At 46.7% G+C, this 22,985-nt stretch overlaps 1 protein-coding gene across 14 annotated transcripts in view; it reads right to left on the reverse strand.

Moving 5' to 3' along the window:
* The window catches only part of EPHB1 (EPH receptor B1), a 365,941-nt gene that overhangs the window by 65,867 nt on the left and 277,089 nt on the right, over nucleotides 1–22,985 (reverse strand). For 13 of the 14 annotated variants that reach the window (XM_006021000.1, XM_006021003.1, XM_006020996.1 and 10 more), the window contains 4 exons: nucleotides 15,313–15,494; nucleotides 12,222–12,384; nucleotides 7,127–7,235; nucleotides 6,020–6,084 (listed from right to left, as the gene is read on the reverse strand). In XM_006021000.1, coding sequence (XP_006021062.1) covers nucleotides 6,020–6,084; nucleotides 7,127–7,235; nucleotides 12,222–12,384; nucleotides 15,313–15,494 — 519 coding nt within the window. Of the gene's footprint in view, nucleotides 1–6,019; nucleotides 6,085–7,126; nucleotides 7,236–12,221; nucleotides 12,385–15,312; nucleotides 15,495–22,985 lie in introns of those variants that run through there. The other variant, XM_025200810.1, reaches the window with a different exon arrangement.

Below are 22,985 nucleotides of genomic sequence, written 5' to 3' on the forward strand. Positions count from 1 at the left end.
AAAGGACTGTCTCATGTACGAGACATTTCACTATTGTATATATCTGCCAGGCGTTCCCTTCCCCAAAGTACTATATCAGATCCTGGCCCTGCAACTCCCCACTGTCTAACCGGTCAAGGCAGTGCTGGCGTGAACAGCTGGGCCGTCTGAGGGGAGACTCTAATTGCTGTTTAGTTAAATGAATGGATTATTTGTTCCAGTTGATGCACTTCTTACTGCATTAGCTGCTCTCCACAAATTTCCCACCTGTTTTCCTTTAGTGTGTGCAATAATAGCATTAGCAACAGGAGCCTCTCTAACCTTGGCTGAGTCTTCCTTGAAATCCAAGAGCCCGTGTCCCACTGTCAACATCAAATGCTTCCAAGTAGAAATACTCACCTTGCATAGAATTAAAAAAAAGTCATTTTGTTGCATCAAGAATCAGCCTCTCAATTCCAGAGGCTGATAAATATTTAAAAATGGGCAGGAAAAATGACAGACAAGACCACTATGCAAGTACAGCTCTGAGAACAGAAACTGCACATCAGGCTGCAGAAAAGTTCCCAAGGAAACCCTTTGGTATTTTTCAGGAGCACTGGTGCAGTGTGGTGCCTTTTAGCACCCTTTTAAAAGCCCAGTCTGGGTAGGGTCATTGGAGGTCTTGCAAAGATATGTGTTTTTTGCCAGAACCCTCCTCCCCCCCCCCCCCACCCCCACCCCCCCCCCACTCAAACCATCTTCTCTCTGGCCTGCCAGAACTGCTTTCATGCAGCTGACACTGGCCTGGGTGTTTGCCTCTGCCTTATAACAAACAATTCTTCTCAAGGAAAATGTTCCTGTCAGTCACTAAGACAAAGCACTGTTTTTGGAAGTGGCAGCATGGGGAGCAAGCTGAGGCCCAAGGACAAGCTGCAGAAAACACTAATGACTTGGTGGACACATTTTAGCTGGCGGGCATTTAAATAAACATTTTTTTTTCCCAGTACAGAAATGCAGCAGCAAAGACAAGCACAGAAAGAGGAAGTGGCAGAAGAAAGAGAGACCCATCGTGTTTAAGCAAAGTCCAGGGATATTTGGGAAGCAATAAAACATTTGCTTAAAGATTTGCTGTTCACGGGGCTAGGAGGATCATATTCAAGGGTTTTCGGTGCAGCGCTGAGAAGGTCGATATAAATCTATCAATATTTCTACAATATTTCCCTGCTCTGCACTGACTGGCATTTTGCTCCACCTCCTGCCCCCTCTTCTTTCACATACCCTTCACTCAACTTCATGCCACACCAGTCCCTATGGCTTTCTCCCCTCCCTCTTCTCACCAGCTCTGTCCTCCTCAACCCCTTCCCTTGTCTTCCTGTGTGTCTAGACCCACTGTTTCCTACCTCAAAAAATCATGGGACTTACCAGACTGTCTGGTCTTCTGTGTTTGTACAATGTGCAGTGCAATGGGGTAGGCCCCTCGGCACTGGTGTACTAAACATGATTCATGCTTATAATAAAAGCCACAACACAGCCAGCTAACTTCAGGACACAGTTTAATGTAACTGCAGGGATTTATGCACATGAACTCCAAATTAACAGCATGAGAATTCCTCAGCTACGACAGTCAAACTCTTCCATAGACACCACAGACCAACAGCTTGCCTTTGCCACTATTTCTTGCGCAAGTATTGCTATGGTCTGTTGCCCTCCTCATACGAGTAAAGACCAAAAAGCCCTAATACTGTTCATGATTTGAGCCTGTCTGCCTAACAAGCTGCATCTTTCAGGTAAAACCACTCCCCTTTCCTCTCTGTCTTTCTAACACCGCAGCATTTCTTTTAACTCTGTATTGCTCTGGTGCATAACGTGGGCATATGTTACATGACAATATTTAGGCAGGACTAAGACAGGAGGTTTGACCGATGTTGGGAAGAAGGAGTGTGAGGCTACTTCCTCTGGGAAGTCCTGTTGCTCTCAAGAAGCCACCTGCATTTTAGATGATGCTAAAAAAATGGCAGCATATTATGCCCACTTTTAACAGGTCTAAATGCTTACATGCCGTACACGGTTATGAAAAAAAATCAAACCCCACTGTTGTAACATTACTGGACCAGTACTCTCAGAACTGGAGATACTGACCCAGCTAGCTGCAGCACGAGGATGCTTCAGTGTGGGGGCTGCTGGCTGGCTACCCCTGCATTGAAGCACCGTCGTGCCCAAGCCAGCCCCTCACAGCACGTTGTGCCAGGCAGGAGCAGCCCCGGGTTGGCAAGCTTACCCTCTGGGGACCCTCTGCCAGCTGGGGCTGCTCCGAGTTGGCTCAACGTGCTCCAGGCACACATTCAAACAGCATGCGTGGGAGCAATAAATTCCAGTGCAATAAGCTTCGTATTAATTGCACATGTAAACGCGCCCAGTGTGATTAAGAATCCAAGATAGCTTGAAGGTTTACAGGGCTGGAAATTTCTGGACGCATGGCAATATGCCATCAGTCACTGTGGATGTGACTGAACCTTTCCCAAGCAGAGTAAGTGAGCCGGAGAGCTGTATGATCATGGACCTTTTGCTCATGGACAGTCCTCAGCAGGGCATCAGCTGGAGGTAGGCTTGAAGACAGGGTATGTGTTCACAACCTAGTGACTGAGAGTAGATTCAGGCTAGATATCAGGAGGCACTACTTCACTGGTCAGAGTGGCTAGGAGCTGGAACCAACTTCCAAGGGAAGTGGTGCTTGCCTCTACCCTGGGGGTCTTCAAAAGGAGGCTAGATAATCACCTAGCCGGGGTCGTTTGACCCCAGTACTCTTTCCTGCCCATGGCAGGGGGTCAGACTAGATGATCTGCTCAGGTCCCTTCCAACCCTACCAACTATGAACTATGAAACTATGAAACTACGACTCTTTAGCAACTTGCTTTTAAAACGGTAGCTCTTCTCCCTTTCCTTAATCACACTCTGATAGTGACTGTATTTTTATTTATTGTTTTCTCTTTAAATACAATAAAAACCTTAGGAAATGCTCCAGCAAAAGACATGAACAGAACATCAAGGCTGCAGCGAAGATCACTCAAAGTCAGGAAATGCAGAAGTACGTAAAGGTTGAATGGGCAACCTTAACTCTGCCCCTATACCTCTGCATCCCTCCAGTCTAATTACATGCCTACACACCATATTTCAAACAACACACTCTATTCATTAACATTATTATTCATCCCATTTGTTCTACACCGTGGGTCCTTTTTAGGGAGAGTGCATGCCTCCAGGAGATTTTTCTTTAGAGTGTAAATTGGATTTGAGTTGATCCCAATTTTGTATCTCATTTCCTACTCTGCTGCTTTCCTGTTCTGCCCTACTCAACAGAGGTTTTGCTGCTGCTTGTAATCTGAAGAGCCCTAAAGAGAAGTGAGCATTTGTGCTAGAGCTATTCCTTGAAACACCTGGGAACAGTAGAGTGTAACTGTTTGCAGCTGGTTCTCTGAGCAGAGAAAGCCGAAAATGTCTGGTGTAGGTGTGAGTAGCAATTACTGGTTGAGGTTGTTGCTTTACTAGCTTATTATCTTTCCCCGATACAGATAACAAAGACCTGTTTGCTATTTTATCAAGTTCAGAGCTTGCAGAGTTTGAGTTGGCACTATTTCCTGGATGTCCTAATGCCTGGATTTTATTCTGGTTCGTGGATCTATAGATTTCAAAGGGATATCAGTTCTAAAAAGCCAACCCTCCTATGATAAATAAGACTTCCTTCTAAATTGACTTCATATGTAGGTTCTTACAGTTGTTTTCCAATCAAATCAGTAACCTAAAGCCAGTAAGTCTTTGCATTCATTCGCCACATATTCCCTCTTTGACCAACGCAAAGTATAAGATCCAGTCTGTTACTGAGCCTAAGATTAAGGGAGAGGGTTGTAAAGCTGACAGCCAGAAGAACAGGCAATGGAAAGGCAGCATGAAAGATTATAGAGGATCCAAAAGGTTTTTTTTAAGTTCCAGCAAATATTTACTAGTCAGTGCCCAGAATAAGTCCTGCAAACTATTTACATTTTCATGTAAAGATGCAGCCAAGAGTCCCCATTAGAAAAGGTCATGATTTGCTCCAGTGCTTCTAAGCTCAGGGTTTCTTCTTGGCTGCTCTCCCTCACTCCTGTATACTTTGCTGAGCATCTCTGGATGACCATTTCTCTCCCTACCCCATCTCTGAGAACTGTGCCTTCCTTTCTAGCCCATCTGCTGGAAATGCTGATTTGTGCCTTGGTCTATTCAGGGCTTGTCTGGATTATCCTGGAAATCTCTTGGGTACCTGCATGGGGCCTGGCTAACAGGCCTTACTGTTCTACTCAGGCTCAATGCAATCACCAGATTTGGGGTCAAGAAAGCATTTCTCCTCCAGTCAGGCTGGTAGGGGCGATGGGATTTTTTGCTTCCTCCATAAACAGGGACATGAACCTCTTCCTACAATCATCTGGCATAGTTTAGACTAAGTTATTTCCTGTCCCTGCAGTGGCACGGCACTTTCGGCACCCCTATCTGCTTTTCTCTTTACCTGAGGTAAACAGGAGAGGGTCCTCCCACCCACCCCAGAAGTGCTTTGTATCTGTAGCATGTAAGGAGGGTCACAGTGGATGTTCTTCTGGGCTAGGGACAGACATTACACATAAGCCAGTTTAAGTGATCAGAAACTGGTTTAAACCTGTAACAGAACAGATGTTCAGTGCACATAAACCAGTTTGAAAATGGCTGAAACTGGTTTGAGATAAACCTGTTTGAATGTAGTATCAGACTTTACTGATTTGGGTCAAACCGGTTTATGCAAAGTCTGTCCCAGAGCCCATGCTGGTTTAAGTTAAATCAGACACCCCCAGCATCCCAGCATGCTTTCTGGGTGAAGCAGGGCTCTCTGCTCTGCAGCAGGGCTGGCCTCTCCCCTCTGCTCCCTGGCTAGAGCTCAGCACAGACTGCAGGCATCCCTGCTCCCCACCCTTCCCTCCCTGTCCTGTCTGCGTTACAGACACCTCTCGGCATTAGTTAGCAGACCACATGCTGGCTACAGTCCAGGTCCATGCTGTGGCAGAGGGGACAAAGGGAGAATCAACAGGTAGCTGGCAATGTTCCTCTATTGTTTTCTTAATGAGGTGATAAACACTAAGTTATGGGTGATAAAAACTGTTGCCAATTCCTTGCTGGGCTGCTCAGAAGGGGGGGAACCCCTCTCTAATCAGACTGTCCTGCCAGAGCCTGGCCATACCCCCCTCCCTCAGCTCAGTATGGTGGAAAGGAAGAGAGGGCTGCTCTAGCGCCTCCCGGCTTCGAGCCTGAGTCACTGCAGGCATGTGCCTGCATGTCTTTGATGTCTGTCCAGTTACAAAGTGATTTGGCTTATCCACATTAGACTAACCTGAAAAGACTGAATCAATTCAGGCTCAGGCTTTTTGACTGTCTGTCCCTAGCCCTGGACCTTTTCAGAGAAATGTTTGCCTGTGAGCCCAAGGGATGGAGAGCAATGGTCCAGGCAGCTCCTTACAGTGTTCCCATGATCCTATCTGTAGTTTATTCTCATCTAGCACAGACTTTCCTGCTTATCCCAGCTTCCTCTCCCATTGTGCTGGTCATAAACATACTCCTCACACTCCTTCATTAGCTCCCTCAAACCCTAAAGCTCTAACTCCTTTCTCTTTGCTCCTAGTGCTTGCAATGCTTCTGCCCCACATCTTCTCCCTCTGGAAATCCCCTTGTTTTCTCTCCTCATCCCGTTCTAACACCACACTTTACCTTTGCAATTGCCTTCCTCTTGCTATGCAGCAAACACCTTCCTCCTCCCTGAAGCCCACAAAACTGCTGCTCTGTTCTGAGCTTATAAGCATGGATTTTTTTGCTGTTGTACTAAGCATCCTCTTCACTTGAGTGAGAGTACAGCAGAAAGCTTATTTTTCTCTGTGTTTTTTTAAAGCCACAGGGATATTTCCAGCCCTCTATAAATATTATTGGCACGTCAAATATACACACCCATGAATATGTTACAACTTCCTTCCTTCACCCCTCCCGACTGTGCATTTTTCTCTCCACTCACCTCGGCCAGTGCTGTAGTGCTGTAATTTATCACTGTACACTGCCTCTTTGCTGTAAGCACGCTTCCTGGGGAAAAAGTGGGGGGGGAAGGAAAAAGCCTTGCTTGAGTAATGAATAAGTGGTGCATTATAATCTAGACCACTCAAAGCATCCACAAAGAGTCTGAGTCAATGGGTTTACCTGCAGTTGTGTGGAAAAATGATTGTTACATACCCACGCCAAAATGTGCACACACCTCGGTGTTGTGATCATACATCTGCATATATAGAGATACACACATGCATGCACACATCCCCCTCCCCCTGTTGCTATCTACCCACATCTATCTGAAAGTAGGAGACACAAAATGGTCAGTGTCCCTAAGGACAAGGACACAGAATAGACTGGAGCCTTGGAATCGGCACCCACATTTTGGCTTTCTCCTCTTCTAAGGGAGGAAGAAAGAGACAGGAAGCAATAGCACTCTGTCCATGTTGAAATCCCATTGTTCAAGTGAATTCCCTGATTAGCCTCCTACAAATCTGACACTATCTCTGTGGTTTGTATTCACTTGAATGCAACACACTTCCCCTTCTTGTTTCATGTCTCACTTCTCATTGTGTTTTCATAAAAACTCACTGAAATATTTATCACATGCTGAGAAATGCATGGTCTCGTCTCTGACTGCAGCAGTTCTGCCTTGGGAATCTTGAGTGCAAGCTTCATGGTCATTTGTAAACTGCTGTTTGCTAGGTGTCTACAGCTCACTCAGCTGTAGACAATGCTTAATGGAAGGCTGCAGCCTCACATGTTCTTACCCTTTAGTATCACAAGGATTCCTCATTTCTCCCCAACAGTGCCTTGTAAGGGATTCTTTGATTGCATTCCCTATCATCTCTGAACCTTGGCATAGCTCCTATCATGTCTGTCCGGGACTTCACATTAGACCAAGCAGAGCAGTGAATAATTCCTTCTGTGAACAGCCTCACCCCACTGCTTCTGTTGGTTGGTCAGAGGGGGCCCAAGAGCCAATGGCCCCTCCATGGAAACACTACTGCAGTGAAAATCCTCTCCCTCCCCATCCCCCTCAAAAAAGAAACAAAACCCAGAGTGTAAAAATCATGCTTACCTGCTGCAGACGATTGAAATAGCCACCAGGGAGACAATGAAGACCACACCAGCTGCTGCAGACCCCGCAATGAGAGGCAATTGCTCTCTCAGCTCGGACTTGTAGTCATCTGTAAGGGGAAAAGGCTGTATAAGTTCTCCTCTGCCTATATCAGCCCTGATGAACTAAGAGTGGATTTCTTGGGGACTATTCTGTCACTCTCTTCCTCAGAAGTCCCTTAGTGTACAAGCTGGCTTCAACAGGACTACCTACGGAGTAAGTCAGACCCACTACCCTTCCTTTCTTCTGATCGAGACAAAAAATGGTTCAAGACTCCTAACTGTGCAGGGAAATCTTTAGTTAAAGGTGAAAGATGTATGCAATTTGAAGAGAAACACTTGTGGGCTGGGAACAATGCCTGTGTTTGCAAACCATAGGTGAGGATGATACAGCATTGGGCTTACCTAGTTCCTACGTGGATCGCCAGGCCTGAATCACATGTGCTTTGGATTTAAAAAGAGGTGAAACAAGTTCCACAGGTAAGGAGAAACTGCATATTTTTTAATCTTGCCAAAATCTGAAGGCTGCTCCTTCCCTGCAGGTGAGTTCTGTGAGCTGCTGAGATAGCTGCTCTGCCACACTATACACTGCCAGGATACAGAACAGCCCTCTGGCATCTCATGATACTCGATCCTGAGGTCCCTGGAGAAGGGGAGATGGGATGAGGACAACTGTCATCCCTTCTTCTGCACTTGCTGCCAAGAGGGAGTTGACAATGGGCTTCAGAGGAGCTGGAAGAAGTCTGGGAGTGAGACACTATGGCAAGAGGGAGTGTCTAGCTGCAATTAGGTTGGAGGACTAACTCCTTTTAGGCTCTTTTGGCATCTCACCATCATCCTTCTTTTACCCAGCAACTATGATCCGAAATCATGAAGCTCAGAGAGTTTAGATGCCTGTTCCCTGTCCTTGCTCCAGATCATCCTGAGGACATCAGCATGCTAGGAACGAGCAGAAAATGTCCTTATAGGAAGTAATCTACCAAGTATCTATCAAGCAGACTCAAGAGCTTACAAGAAGAGTCCTCCCAGAAACAGCTATTGAAATCCATGGAACACAGAAGTAGATGATATATTCAGCTGCAATGAAGAAGCTAATTTCCCTGGCCACACTCAAGTATGCTCCTAAAAATGTACTGTCTGCTGAGGGGCTCAGAGCGTTTGAATGGACCCTTCCGCAGGGGAAAAAAAATCTGGGATCAAAATGCACTCGCTGACTTTGCAGCAGTGGAAGAATTAAAACCAGGACGGGGCATATGGAAAGAACATGTCACAATCCAGAGCCTTGTGAAGGAGCTCAGTGTGAGCATCTGATTCTCATTTTCATTAAGGCCTCTTTCCCCTGCATTTACACTTCATGTAAAACTTCTTTACGCTTAAGATGCAAATGGGCCTAAGTGTAAGACTGACTGGTATAGTGGATGGAGCCCTGGATCTGGACTCCTGCGTCCTGGTCTGGACTCTGCTGACCCCTGCTGCCAATGGAGAACTGCATAATGGCTCAGGACACTTGGGTTCTAAGTTTCTGGTACCCTCAGCAAGCCACTTCCAATCCCTGGGCCTCTGCTTCCCCTCTCATCCTTTGTCTGCTCACTGCAGCAAGGACTGTGTCTTTATATGCATGCAGGGCCCAGCACAAAATACAGCCCCAATCTTGGTGGGGGCCTCTGGATGCTACACAACTATCACCAGCAGTCCTTGTTTTCCAAGAGAGACTCCCTAGCAGGTCTTGTCATCCTGTGACAACAGCAGTCTCCAAGGAGTTAAAATTAAATCCATTCAAAAGGAAGTGTTTAGCACCCTTTTATCTTTTCTGCAGCTAATTACTAGTAAGCAGAATTATCTCTTGTCTGCTACTTCAATCGGGAGACATTCTCATCTAGCAATCAATTATTATTTAATAATCTAAAATATCCATTCTGATTACATTTCAATTAATCGCTTAGCTGAGGCACAATCTTCTCCTGGCTTCACTAATCCTGAATAGTCAAAACATTCTTTTATCTCTCGTTTCTTTCCTTTCAGTCATTCTGTGTATTCTGCTTTTTCCATATTCTGTTAGATGTTTGCCTGACACAAGTATACACCAAAGGAGGTAGCAGAAGGCTGGCAACTTCAGTTAGAGCAGGAAGAATGAAAAGCCTGTTGGAGAAGGGGGGGCGGTTCTGTGGCTGACACGCTTGCCTGAGATTTGGGTTTAATTCCCAGTTCTCCCACAGCCCCACTGTCTGACTCAGACCAGTCAACTCATTCATGTGTGAGTGGATTCCACTTTGTCTCTCATAAACACTCTTTGTGGCAGGGACAGTTACCCAGAGAGGTGATGGATTCTCCATCCTTGGAGGTTTTTAGACTCAGCAAGACAAAGCCTTGGCTGGGATGATCTAGTCCGGGATGGTCCTGCTCTGAGCAGGGGTTGGACTAGATGTGACCTCCTGAGGTCCCTTCCAGCCCTCATTTTCTATGATTCTATGACAGTTTCCTACCAGGCATTTGAATCTATTTAAATGTGGCACCAAAGCTGTACAAAGCTTTGACTTGCTATAGCAATCCAAATACAGAATTAACAGTTTTGACACAAGGGTCACATAATTTGTTGGCTTTGTCTTTCCCAAGCAACAATGGCAGGGCTATTTTTTTACAGTGGCTTCTGTTTTGTGGAGCTAAAGCAGTTTCTTTCAATACATCTCTTTACAGCACCTGAGACAATAGGACCCCGACAGGATTCTCTACCCACTTCCACAATATAAATCAAAAGCAATGGGTGACTGGAAAATTTATGTACCCGGTTGCCAATAGATATCACTGAGGTACCAACTCCTTTAGGCTCCTTTGAAAATCCCAGACAGAGCCAAAGGAGAGAACAACAACTGACTATAAGTGTTTATAGGTGAAAGCTTCACATATATACGTGTCAGACTACTGATCACATAGTTTCACTGGAACAATATAGGTAAGTAGCAACCATGGTGTGTAGGCCTGCAAGTCTATAGATCGGGGTGATAACAGACACTGCGAGTCAGATCTTGAGCTGATGAAAATCAGTGTAGCGCCATTGATTTCAGTGGGGCAACCCGTGCTGAAATACTTTACTGGATTGGAAGAAGGGTTCTCGGTATTTTGCAGGACTGAGACCTAACTATTACTTGCTCAGAGGTCTGACTGGGCTGGGAAAAGTGAAGGAGAGGCTGCCTGGTGTGATTTCTGGCACCTACCGTTTCTGGGCAGGACAGAAATAGCACAAGAGAAGGCTTTCTTCATCAATTCCAGCCCTTCTGCTTAGGAACAGGGAGAGCCCCATTTGACAAAGAGAAGTAATTCCCAAAGGCTATTCTCTTAACAATTAAGTATATTATAATTTGGACGGGGGAGGGGATTGATGCTGAAAAACTGTGATGGACTGAAACAAAAAGAATAGACCCAAACATCCATAGCCATTGGGAAACTTTGCAGAGTAAGGAGACTAAGGAGGGAACTTTGCAAATTAGGCCTTTCTGTACAATGTACTGCACTAGAGCTAGGAAGTCAAACAGCTGCATTCAATAGTGGATTTCAGACCCATATGCCCTGAAGAGCTTTGGAATAGATTGAAAAAGGCTCCAGGGCCTGAGGAAAGTTTCTTGTCACTTCTTTTGTTGATCTGAAGCGGTTTGTTCATTTCTAATCATGGCCTACCAAATCTATAACTAACAGATCATTATACAGAGTAGGAGGGAGCAGATATGGAAAGGCTAGCTCCTTTTAAAACTCTCTTTTCTATTCTGGTCTCTGCATCTTTTATTGATGTTATTCAGAGAAGTGCAATAAAACTGATTAAAGGGATGGAAGGATTGATTTATATGAGATTCAAAGAGCCGAATGCGGTAAGCTTGGTGAAATGAGAGCTAAGGAGCAGGGGGTGGAGGAGTCAGCACTATCTCTATGGATCTGGAGGGTGTCAGTGCCAAAAGCAAAGTGGACCAGACAAAGGAAGACCAGCAGAAGAAGTGGGATGGATGAGACTGTTAGACAGTGAAACAAAGACCTTCAAAGGAAATACTGGAAGCTCCACTGAGGGAGTGGTTAAAGCCGGTCTGCACACGGAGAGGAGGGTGGAGACAGCAATGCTGCAATGGCCAGGAGACAGACAAGACAAGCTGACCTAACAGCTAGGAACACAGGTTCCTCCTGGGTCATTGACACTTGTCCCCAGCTATCTCAGGCAGCCATGTCAGAAAATCCTTTTCATAAAAAGATCACCCTCCATCTTAAAGCCCCTGAGGCTTTGTGCCCCTACTGGAAGCTGTTCCAGGATCTCCCCGCCCGAGAGCGCAACCTGTATTGCTGGGTTCAGTCATGGTTACAGACCCGGCTGCCTCTGTCTCCACCCAAGTCTCAACCCTCCTCTCCTTCAGCAACTCTTCCCAGCTTCTCTCTCCCTTTCCGCCCCTTGTCCCAATCTGCTTCCCCTGCCACCCCAACCCCACCAACGCTCTCGGGCCTGATTTCTTCCTTCTCTGCACTGCCATCAGACTTCTTGCTGCCGGCCCTCCCATTCCTACGGATACGTAACCCAGTGGCAGGCAAACCATCACAGAACTTCTCTGTGCATGCTCCGATCACAGCATCAGCACTTTAGCTTGACAAACTTCCCCAATCACCCAGAGCTGCCTCTTAGCGTCTCTCCTGGAACTGGGAGATGTGGGGCCAGGAAAGGGTTAATGACCCTTTTTGGACCCACCCCCTCCTCCCTCACTGACAGGCTGAGGAGCAAAGCCAGGCAGGGCTGTGGGAGAGGCAAAAATGCAGCTAAATGGTGGGGGAGAAAACAGAGATAAGAGATTTAAAACAGATTACTCCTCCAGCTGGCGATTAATCAAACATCCCTGTAAATCACCTGGCTCTTGCCACGCTGCCCCGCTGGGAGATGTGGTTTGGAGAGACAAGTTCATTTAATCCAATTACAGCTCAGAGCTTTAGCTCTAAATGCAATTGTGCACTCTCTCTCCCATTTTTTTTTCTTTCTCTTTTTCCCCCTATCTCTCTGTCTTGCTCCTGAGGTGCTACTGCTACTCACTTACCATCCGTCAGTGTCTGGAAGCACATTTTCCCACTGTATTTCCCATAGCCAGCCACAGTCCGGGCTCGCACCTGGACCACGTACACCATCCCAGGCCTCAGCCCATCGATCCTGGCCGTATTGGTTTGACTCCGGGCCATGGATGAGTTGTACTCATTGTGGTCCTTTGGGGAAGATTAAAAAAAAAAAAACAACACAATGATGTCAATCAAAGGGGATGGGGGAGGCAAGATAGCAAGTCTCCATAGTGAGCTCCCCAAGCAGGCAGCCTATGAATGCAACAGTGGTGACCCAGAGGTTGCACAGGACAGCAGTCAGGGAGGCATTTCCACAGGGTAAGACTGATGCATTGAAGGAATGAGATTCCTGGAGCTAGAGAGCTCTGTCCCTGATCTCCCAGAAGCAAGGGAGAGCCCTGAAGGAACATGCATTGGATTGCATGATCCTAAATGCAGCAGGCACTTAGTCAATATAAACAGTGCTGTGGCAAAACTCATTGCAGGCCGAAGTGATGGGTCCAAAGGGTCAGAGCTGCTTCAGGAAGGACAGTGCATGCACAAGCCGTCTCAGCTAGTGGTGGCAGATCTATATGAGATGACACCCACCTCTGCTTACACTCTGCCCTTTACTGCTCATTGCGTCTCAATGCTGATACTAAATGCCCTCTCTATTGGCTTTCCTCATTTTTATCCACAGGCACTGGGACTGGGGGATACCCAGGGTGGCTGGGGGTGGGGTCCCAGTGTTCTCAGCTGCTAAGTCGGAGTAATGTTGAGATGACATGAGGAATGCACCTGCTTCACTACCTCTAATGCTGGTGACAAATTCAAGAGGATTGAAAACAGCAACCACAGTGGAAAGGCCACCTGACTCTTACAGATGATGCAACTTGGGAATGGGGGATATGGTTTGATCAGACTTGACCTCAGGCTTCATCCCTTCAACCCTTAATTTTTCTATGGAGAAGCTCTCCATACAGCTAGCCCCCCACCCTTTGTTTCTAAAATAATCACTGCAAGTCTCCAATGCAGCCTTGCTGAGCTCCCTTCTGCCCCTATAAGCCTCTGTCTGCCCCTCCTCCACGTTGCCATGACTTGACTGTGTCACTGGTTTGCTTCTAGCAGGCGGAACCTCAGGCTGCTTCTCTGCTGGGCTTTAATGCACTGCCCCAAGCCAAAGAGCATTTCCATGTAGTGCCATCAATGAGCTGAGTTCCTGCCTCCCTTACCTTGCTACTGGAAGGGAAAGTGAAAGATAGGGGCCTGCAGCATCCATCTCCGGAAGCTGAGCTATCCAAGGGGGTGTTGAGTGGCAAGATGTCCAGAGGAATCTCCTTAAAAGATACGCGGTTGGAAGGGGCAAAAAGGAAAGCTGGGGAGATCACCCAGAGCAAAGGAGGAATGGGGATCTCTGGTTGAGTTCACTACAGAGACTGGGAGCTTTTTGCATGGGGCATGCACTTCTCAGTTTTATCCATCTGTTGCATAGATGGGTCAAACGACCCTGGAAGGGATTTTTGACCACTGTACATCAGTATGGTTTGCATGGTGCAAATAGCCAGGCAGGGGTGGAACTGTGGAGGCCAGCCTCAGTGGGGAATAAGAACAATAGGAGGAAATGCAATAAAAGAACATTCAACGTCGGGGTGAAAAAATGCATCTGAGGTCTAATGGTCCAGCCCTGAGGTAGAATTCCTTGCTCTGGAGCCATTTACACTAATGCACAACTCAGGAAACCAAGCTCATAAGGAAAGGCGATAACCTGTCCAATCAGACATCCATGGCAAGCACTTTGCTGAGTTCAAAGCATTTACTGAGTGCCTAAGTGCTGCTGTGGCTGCTACTGCATGGGTAAAAAAGGTTGTTACAATGAAGATCTGTGAAAATATCACCTAGAACACACCTGAGAGATTCGCTGTGAACAGGCGATGCTGCTTGCAGGGCTATTTTATATCATTAATGAATCACAACCAAAAGAAGAAATCAATTGAAATCAGAAGAGGCTGGGCACCTTTGTAAAGCTCAGCCGTACTATATTTCTTCTCAAGGGACAATGGCATGTTCCTGAAGTGACAGCCTGTGGGCAAAGTGCCATGACTGCCTCCAGCTCTGAGAGATCGGAAGAGCCTTTCTGCAGAAGTGATTAAGGAAAACAGGACCCCAAGTGAGCAGTCACCTTGTAGTCTCCCATCCCATCTGCCCTTTCTATGGAGGTTGCAAAGTCATTGCCTCTGAGCACGTGGAAATACAGTGCCTGGCACAACAGGACCCTGATAACAGTAGAGGGCATGAAACACTGCCATACCACCAACTGCTAAGACATTTGCTGGTGCTGTGAGTGCTAGCCTGTCACCTGGGGAGAAATTAGGTTCAGGCTGTCTGTCGGGCTAAGGACACACAGTTGTCTGAGAAATGTTGAGGTTTGATAGTGGCCTGTGGGTCCAGAGGGCTTGAGATGTGCAGCTCCCTCCAGGACAGCAGTAGGGGACAGGCTGGGACAGCAAGGGCTTGGCAGGACACAACCCAGGGACAAGGACTTTATGTTGGAGGAAACCTAAGCAGCACAAACCTGCAACAGATGCCAAACTGTATCAAGTACACATAAAAGCACAGGCCATGCAAATTCTTAAGCAGCTCTCTATTACAACTGCTGCTCCATGCAGCTCTCTATCGCTTTGTGTAGACCAGAGTGTGGGGTCCTATTGCAGCATTGGGACCACTCAGCTTAGGGTAAGCCGAGGCCTAGAACATGCATTTTTGTCTTAAACGCCTGTGGCCTGTTTGTATTAGCATTCATGACCACGTTCAAGCACGCGGGGGGACCTGGCATTCATTCATCTCCTAAATCCATCATTCACCCTAATTGCATCAAAAATCATTTATGCCCCATCCTACCTATTTCACTAATTCCCACCCAACACCCAATGTACTCTCCAGGGCTTCATGTTAGCATACACAATGAAAGCCTTTCCACTGATTTCAATGCCCCCTGGATCCTGCCCATGCTGAACAAGAAAAAAAAGCAGAGGTGGGTCAGAGCCCTGCATGTTCCCGCCCCGTCCCCATCTTTCCCATGCTGTCATTCAAGCTTACGGTGGCTGGTCTTGAGCCCACAGTGCTGCTAATCTCGGGGGTGCAGATCCGGCTCACCTTCTCATAGTAACGGATCTCATAGTCCAGGATGATGCCGTTGGGCTGCTCCGGCTGAGGCCACGACAACGTGATGCTCCTCATGGTGGCACTTACCTGGTGCATGATGGGCACAGTGGAGGGAGCTGTGAAGAAAGAAGGGAACAAGAAGTGCAAGAGAGTGAAAATCAACCCAAAGGGGAAGGAAAATAGCATGCTCTGAAGAGAATGAAAATAAAATGTCAGGGAATTTTCCTGGGAAGGAACAGAACAGGACAGGTAGAAGGGAGGAAACGGTGGGAGAAAAGTGAGATATTACAGAGAATATTGCAACTGACTGCGCTATCAGCAAACATTTAAAGGGGCCACAAGAAAATGTGAAGACAACAAACAGCAAGATGAATGTGGAGGAGACAGAAGGAGGGGAGATAAAGAAGTGCAGGCACCAGACTTGCATGCAGAGGACAGAGGATGCAGCCAACAGCAGACAGACAGTTACAGTTATTATTCATGGAAGGCCAAGAGTGAGCAAAACACAGAAGGGAACATGGGGGGAGGCGGTTTCTGCGCCAAAGAGCTTATGGTCTAACTAGTTAACAGAACTCATCAAAATGCGATGGCGTGAATCAGTCTGGACAATGAGTGACAGACAGAGAGGACAGAGCAAAACAGAACAGAAGACCAGAAACAAAAACACTATCAACCAGGACTAGGGGGTTTCACATGACAAAATGGTCTGACAAGACGAGCCATCTATGCCTTTAGTCCCAATTGAGGTCATCCGGAGTACTGGTGCTAAGGCTTGCCAAATTCAGGCCCTCTCACACAGAGGTGTGCTGCCAGCGTTTTAGCAATAGACTCCCACAAAAATGTCCTTCTCAGCCTGTCCTTGCCCCCAGCCAACCCCTAGGAGCATGCGAGCTGCCTCCAGATGCACTCACTGACTCTTCAGCCATATTTCAAGAGTCTCAACTAGCAATTCTGGGGGGACTTAGACATGGCTAGAGAAGGGCAGAATGCCTTTGGGGACAGGGCACCCTCCCAGGTCTTTCCTTCATGTGCACAAGACAGTCTCATGCTTCTTTGTCAGTGCCAGGACATTTTTGCAGCAATATACATGAAATGAGAGAAGTGAGACAATAACACCTATGGCTTTAACATTTAAGATGATAATTATTTTTAATGAAAGATTTGAAATTTGAGCTCTTTATCATGAGGATCCACCAATAACTCAACACTGAACAAAGCAGTGAACTCAGAGGCCATTCCTGGGGGGGGGAACCCAATGCGCTCTTTCCAGTTCATCAACTGCAATGGAAGTTGGGAGCTATACCTGGCTAAATCTGTGTATTTGTATCTGCCCACTGCTTGTCTTAGAGAAGTCTGAGCATAAAAACAGTCCCTGCCCTAATGTTTGCACAGCACCTAGCACATTAGGGTCCTGCCCAACAATGACTGGAGTTTCTAGGAGCTACCATAACAGCTACTGCGACTGTTTTGGTAGAAGAATGCTTCCACTTGGACATATATCTGGACTCATAAGGCTCTGTCCTGAAGTGAAATTCCAGGACAGGGTCTTGCTGAGAAACACCCCAACAGTAAATTATGCATTTCTAAAAAATGAAAGGAATTACAAAGATCCTAAAAGAGCATTTTTTTTCCTGCAGTGCTACAAGTCAATGAAGCAGCCCCTGAAACTGAACTTGATCTCTGGTTTGTGGGGCCAGAAAGTAAAGTTCACAAACAGTCCAGCTCCCGTCCCCCTGGCTCAGCATCTCTCCCTTCACCTTAGCTGAAGGCGGCAAAAGAGAACAAATTGGGAGTCTGAGACTAATGAAAAATTATAAAAAGCAGCAGATCACGTTCAGGCAGAACAAGCTGCACTCTCCTATGGGAGGGTCAGAGCATCAAGCTGATTCTGGAATTGGAGGACCAAAGGTTACTCTTGCTGTGGAAATCAGGGGTGACTGGTGCCTCCTGAGTCTGGGGGGGCACAATTTGTGGGCAGGCCCATGGCTGGACCAAAAGGTCCATAGCCACTCGTATACTTCTGTGCCATGGCTTAGTGCTCCCCCACAACACGCTGTCGGCCCACGCGGCAAAAAAACTGCCCTGTCCTGAGTGGTGCCAAGTCAGGGGTCAATCTCAGGGGGGTCACGTGCCCCTCCTACCAGTCGCCTGTGGAGGAAATATAGTGCTAATGTTGGTTTCTAGTTGAATGAAATGAAAAGGATTTGCAGGGTGTTTTTTTTTTCCTGCAGGCAAAACAGGGAGAGATGTCTTGGAAGGTGCAGAAAGAAATGTAAGCCTCACCATGGCCAGAACTGATGCTGACTCACACGCCCTGTCTCAGACCTAGATAATTCTAAATAAAAAGCTTATCTCTGCAATGGCATGTGCCTCTCTGTGCTCCTTGGTCCTGTAGCTGTCACAGCAGGATGTCTTCCTCACTGCTCTGTAGTGCAGCCCATGTTCAGAACTGACTCCCTTTGGCTAGCTTAGATTTCCTGGTGCTCAGGTAGGCTTCTTGGGGCTCCCGGTATCCACTCCACAGAAGTCTGTGGAAGTCAAAGCTGGCTTGCCTTGTGCCCCAAAGAACTGGTAGAAGGTGGAAGAAGGACTCCACTAAAACAGGGATTCTTTACTATATCTCCTCTTAAGCCCCTTGCAGTCTGCCAGCTGATAGATAACAGCAGATGAGGCCTGGGGAGACACTGGTGGAGGGGGCAAACCAAAAGCAGCTCTCAAAGGATAGTGAGACGGGCAGAGAAGCGGGAAGGGGTATCTTATACATCATCTCTGACTGGCCCCGTGAATCCAAGGGAACCTCGGGGCTGTGCTGTGGCTATGTTATATCCTTTATTCACATGGGTGAGCATTTAATCACGCAGATAATTCCATTGACTTCAACAGATCTATGCGTGCGGGTAATTGCATGGAAGTTGCAGTCTGTCCCTAATTATGTACGGCAATCCGACAGCAGCTTAAGTTGTGGTAACCTGTCACCTGCTTTCTGACCTAAGTGGTCAGCCAAAAATCCAGGGTCTTGTAAGCTATTTCAGCTAGGAGGAGAAATGAGGTGAGGGAGCCAGGTGTTTCTTTGATGTAGGCCTCTTTATGTACAAAGAATGTCCAAATCTTGTTTGCCTTAACACAACAGCAATCAAAGGAGCAGGCATGTTTTATTCATGGCTCCAAGCTCCTTTTCCAGCCAACACTAAGCCGGAAAGCACTCTCATTCTCAGGCCCCTTTCTCACTGCTTGTTCGAACTCTGTCCGTGGCTTTCCTGCTCTCTGGTATCTTCTCCCAACCCCAGGGATACACCCACAGCCCTATCAAGCAACATCTAGCACTGTAGTTGCTATATTCATGCCTAAGAAACCCACTGCCTCTATGGTGTAACTTCTGGACAGCCTCTCCATGGGAGCAGTGTTTTAAACAGTAGCCTCTATTGTTTCAGCTACTGTTTAACAAAGGATCATTTAACTTCTCCCTCATTTAAGCTGAATGGCAGGGCGTTTTTTATACCTACCAGCTTCAGTGGGTTTTATCCCAGCCCATACCAGTTCACGTTGAGAAACTGGAAAAAAGTGCCCATTATGCCTATGTGGGAACTCCCTCAACTTTCTTAGGCCCTTGGTGCTCGCCTCTGAATTTGTCTCCCTTGTTTATTCTCTGACAGCCCTGGTTTCCCTAATGGAGAATCTGCATGTAGCTCAGGCAATATGACTTACGTTTCATTAAACAAGTTAATTTTCTGTCTGGTCCTCCAGAGACATCAAAGTCTAGCATGCTGAAGCCCATTGAAGCATGTGGTGAGGGCTCTGGAGACACTGAATCCTTAGAGCCCAAGTGCAGAGCTCCCCTCCTCTACACCCCCGCATCTTGTCTGCAGGGAGCTGGGATGCCAGCTTCCTCATTTCCAAAGAGAAAAAGGACTTGAGAATCACTTTTATGATGGCAAATCTGCAGTGACCTTCCCACCAGCCAATCAGCTGTGCACAAGGTAAGTCAACCAACAGCTGTCAGGTGCTTATAACTTTTAGTTGTCTGCGAGCTCACTTGGGCTTGGATCGCCCATCTATTAAGAGAGGCATTCTTCCCATTCTACCCTTTACCCACCTTGGGTGCAGCAATTTGGGGAAACGTGCTACATAACATCGACAAATTCTGATGGATTTTCTGTGGTTGCCGTGCCACTGAATTCATAGAGCTCGAGCTTACAAAGCCAGAAGGGACACAATGACCTCCTAGCCTGACCTCCTGTACAACACAGGCCATCCCACTGTCCTGAATGAATCCCCAGTGGAACTAGGGCATGTCTTTGCAATAAACATTCAATCCTGATTTAACCATTTCCAGTGCTGGAGAATCCACCACAGACCATGGGAAGATTTTCCAGTGGTTAATTACCCCGACTCTTAATAATATACACCTTGTATTTTTAGGCCCAATTTCATTTATGAAGATAGGCTGATGGAACTGGGATTATTTACTCTGGAGAAGAGAAGACTGAGAAGGGATTTAATAGCAGCCTTCAACTACCTGAATGGGGGTTACAAAGAAGACGGAGCTGGACTGTTCTCAGTGGTGACAGATGACAGAACAAGGAGCAATGGGCTCAAGTTGCAGTAGGGGAAGTTTGGGTTAGATATTAGGAAAAACTCTCATGAGGAGGTTAGTAAAGCACTAGAACAGGTTACCCAGAGAGGTTGTAGAGGCTCCATCCTTGGAGGTTTTTAAGACCTGGCTAGACAAAGCTTTGGCTGGGATGATCTAGTTGGGGCTGGTCGTGCTTTGAGCTGGCAGGCGGACTAGATGTGACCTCCTGAGGTCCCTTCCAGCCCTCATTTTCTATGATTCTATGAATGCCTTTCAAAGAAGCTCAATGCAGTCTATTTTCCCTTATGGAGAGAGACAGGGTTTCCAAGCTCTTATTAAATATACCCTACTTGCTAACCTTCTGTTATACCTCTGACCTGGATTCTGCCATCTGCAGAATCAACCTAATGGGCCTCTTCTTTAATCACAAGGGAAAGCAGTGGGTGTTGCCATTTCTTCCACATCCCTGAACATGGGGCTATTCCACAGATGGTACTATATGGTAAGCATCGTCTGGCTCCTACCATTAACAACAGTTCATTAACCCATCATCCCTCCCCAAACCACACTTTTAATGAAATGGCAAATTTACAACTCCCTGCCTCTCCTTCCAGAAGGGCTCTTTAAAAGAAGGACATGTTTTGGGTACTATATTACACATATCTGTACAGCTCTACTGAGCACCCTGCAAGTGTGCTCTGTAACTGTATGACTGTTTCTTAGACACGTCTACAACAGTGATTCTCAACCTGGGGTCTCACAAGATCCTTATGAGGGTACCACACAATATTAGCACTGTTAGATGTGCAAACACCTTCATGTGATTCACAAGGTAAACCCAGAGATTTCAAATAGGAATCCATAGTGTCAGACACCTTCTTACCTGTTGAGGTCATTCTTAGTTGTGTGCAACAGAAACATTGCTCTATTATTTCTTCTGTAGTCAAGAGACAAGTGAAATCTAAGAGCCGGCATTTTCCAAGGGGTACTTTGAGACTGAGAAGGAGTGCCTCGAGTCTAGAAAGATCAAGAACTGCTAGTCTGCAACAAGGCTTCTTTGCCTTGTTTATTCTCCTTCTATGGGTTGTGTCTTACTACCTGGAACAAGTTTTACTAACTACAAATGTTAGACCTTCTTAAAATACTTTCTGCAAAATACATGTGCAAGTCTACCCACCACACAGGCCCAGGCCATTGAGAACCATTCAAAACAAGATGATGGAGGGCACCATAATATTACATACACTTCCCTAACTTGTCTGCCTCTGTTCCAGTTACGGTAAGGATAAGAGCAAGCTGGGGCTCATCTAAATTGTGCCAACTGGAAACAGTGACCAGGGACTCTCTGTCTACCAAGAGCATGTGGAACACAGCAGTATTCTGCCCATGCCCCTAACTTTCAAGCAAGTCACCTATATTTGGGCACAAGGAGGAGTCTACAGGCCTGTAACACCAGCTTTATGCTCATGGGAAGCTTCCTTCTGCCTTGGGATTCTGGCCCCCTGCGCACTACTGAAGGATTCAAAGGGATTAACTGTACTACATCAGCGGTGGGTCCTGGCTCAGATTGTGGAAAACCTGACAGCAACTGCTAGGGATAAGCCTCGGACAGCCCCACTGGCCAGACCCAGACAAGCAGGTGTAGTCAGCCCACCCACCACTGACATGATACAGATAAGCCCACAAGGGCCAGAAAAATCAAATCTGGCCTTAAATGCCCATATATAGCTATGCACAAAAAAAAAAGACACTAAAAGAATGTTAATGCTGCATATTTAACTGCTTCAAAATCAGGAAATGACGGTGCTACGGTAGCAGGTCCCAGGGTACAGTTCCTCTTGGCCCCTGGGCAGAGGCCAAGGTCAGTGGTGGCATATCCTGCTCCTAGTCCTTGCACTCAGGGGAGACAAAGAAATACATCTGTGCCCCTCTCCAGCACGGCAGAACAGACCAGGGCCTTGTGCTCTCACTTTCTGTCCTGATTATCCACACAGTCCGGGAAACCACTGAGTCCTTTGTGCATCCAAGTTTACATGCACAGCTTACACACGCACGCTGGAAACCCTGGTTTCATCTTGTGTCTAACGGTACGGTTTTTAAGGCACCATAAAAGCAAACCGTATTGAAAATGATTTGCATCTCCTATATGCAGACTGTAACACCCACGATGAGACACATCCACCACAGATGGAAAATAGATATTCTTTCTCCATGGATGATTGAGTTCAGCCCCTTATTTTTATGCTCTTCTTCCTGCTCTCAGGCTGCGCAGCTCATGCCTCTCAGGGAATTCACTGAACTGCAGAATCCCAGTTCTCTGAGCCTGTCAGTGCTTTTCCCTTCCAGCGGGAGATGTTTATGGTCCAGCACGGCCTTTGTTTACCCAGCACATTTAATCCTTCATTTTTTATCTTTCCACATCCGCTCTGCAAAGATGTTAATTTTCTGAAATTAAACACTTAGCTTGATTGCTGTTTTGTTAATTGCTGCATTTGCTACCCCCTGGTGCTCCTGCCTTTTTAACATGGATAATGCTGGGGAAATGATCAGCATTGGATTGGTGTGCAGGTGGATGGACGGTAGCTCATATGCTTCTCTGTCTTTGCCTGTTTGGATCCCTACTGACCAGCATCGATCCAGCCAAGCAGTAAAATTGGACCACACCGGAGAAGAAAAAACTTTCACAAAGCTATGACAGGTAGCTGGTTTACAGAAAGGAGCAGGAGGAGAGGCACTGGGTAGGGACAAGGCAGATACAAAACCAGCTCCGCTGCACTCAGTCTTCCACATGCTCCACAGTTTCTCTCTGGGCCAGTGGTTTCCAGGTGTGCCCATCTCTTCAATGGGTTTCCAAGGTTGAGAAATATCTTTTAGGGGCAGAGTGAGATCACTAAATTTGGCACCTGCAAGGAACTGGAGGCTAAACCAGTAGGGCCATAGGCTGTTAAAGGTTATTTCATAGGCAGGACAAAGGAAATGATTAAGCCATTGCACTAGACCAAACAAAGTCCCTTTTGGAACAGAGCATCCCATA

Source organism: Alligator sinensis, unplaced genomic scaffold (genome assembly GCF_000455745.1).
Source record: "Alligator sinensis unplaced genomic scaffold, ASM45574v1 scaffold1086_3, whole genome shotgun sequence".
Classification (NCBI taxonomy): domain Eukaryota; kingdom Metazoa; phylum Chordata; order Crocodylia; family Alligatoridae; genus Alligator; species Alligator sinensis.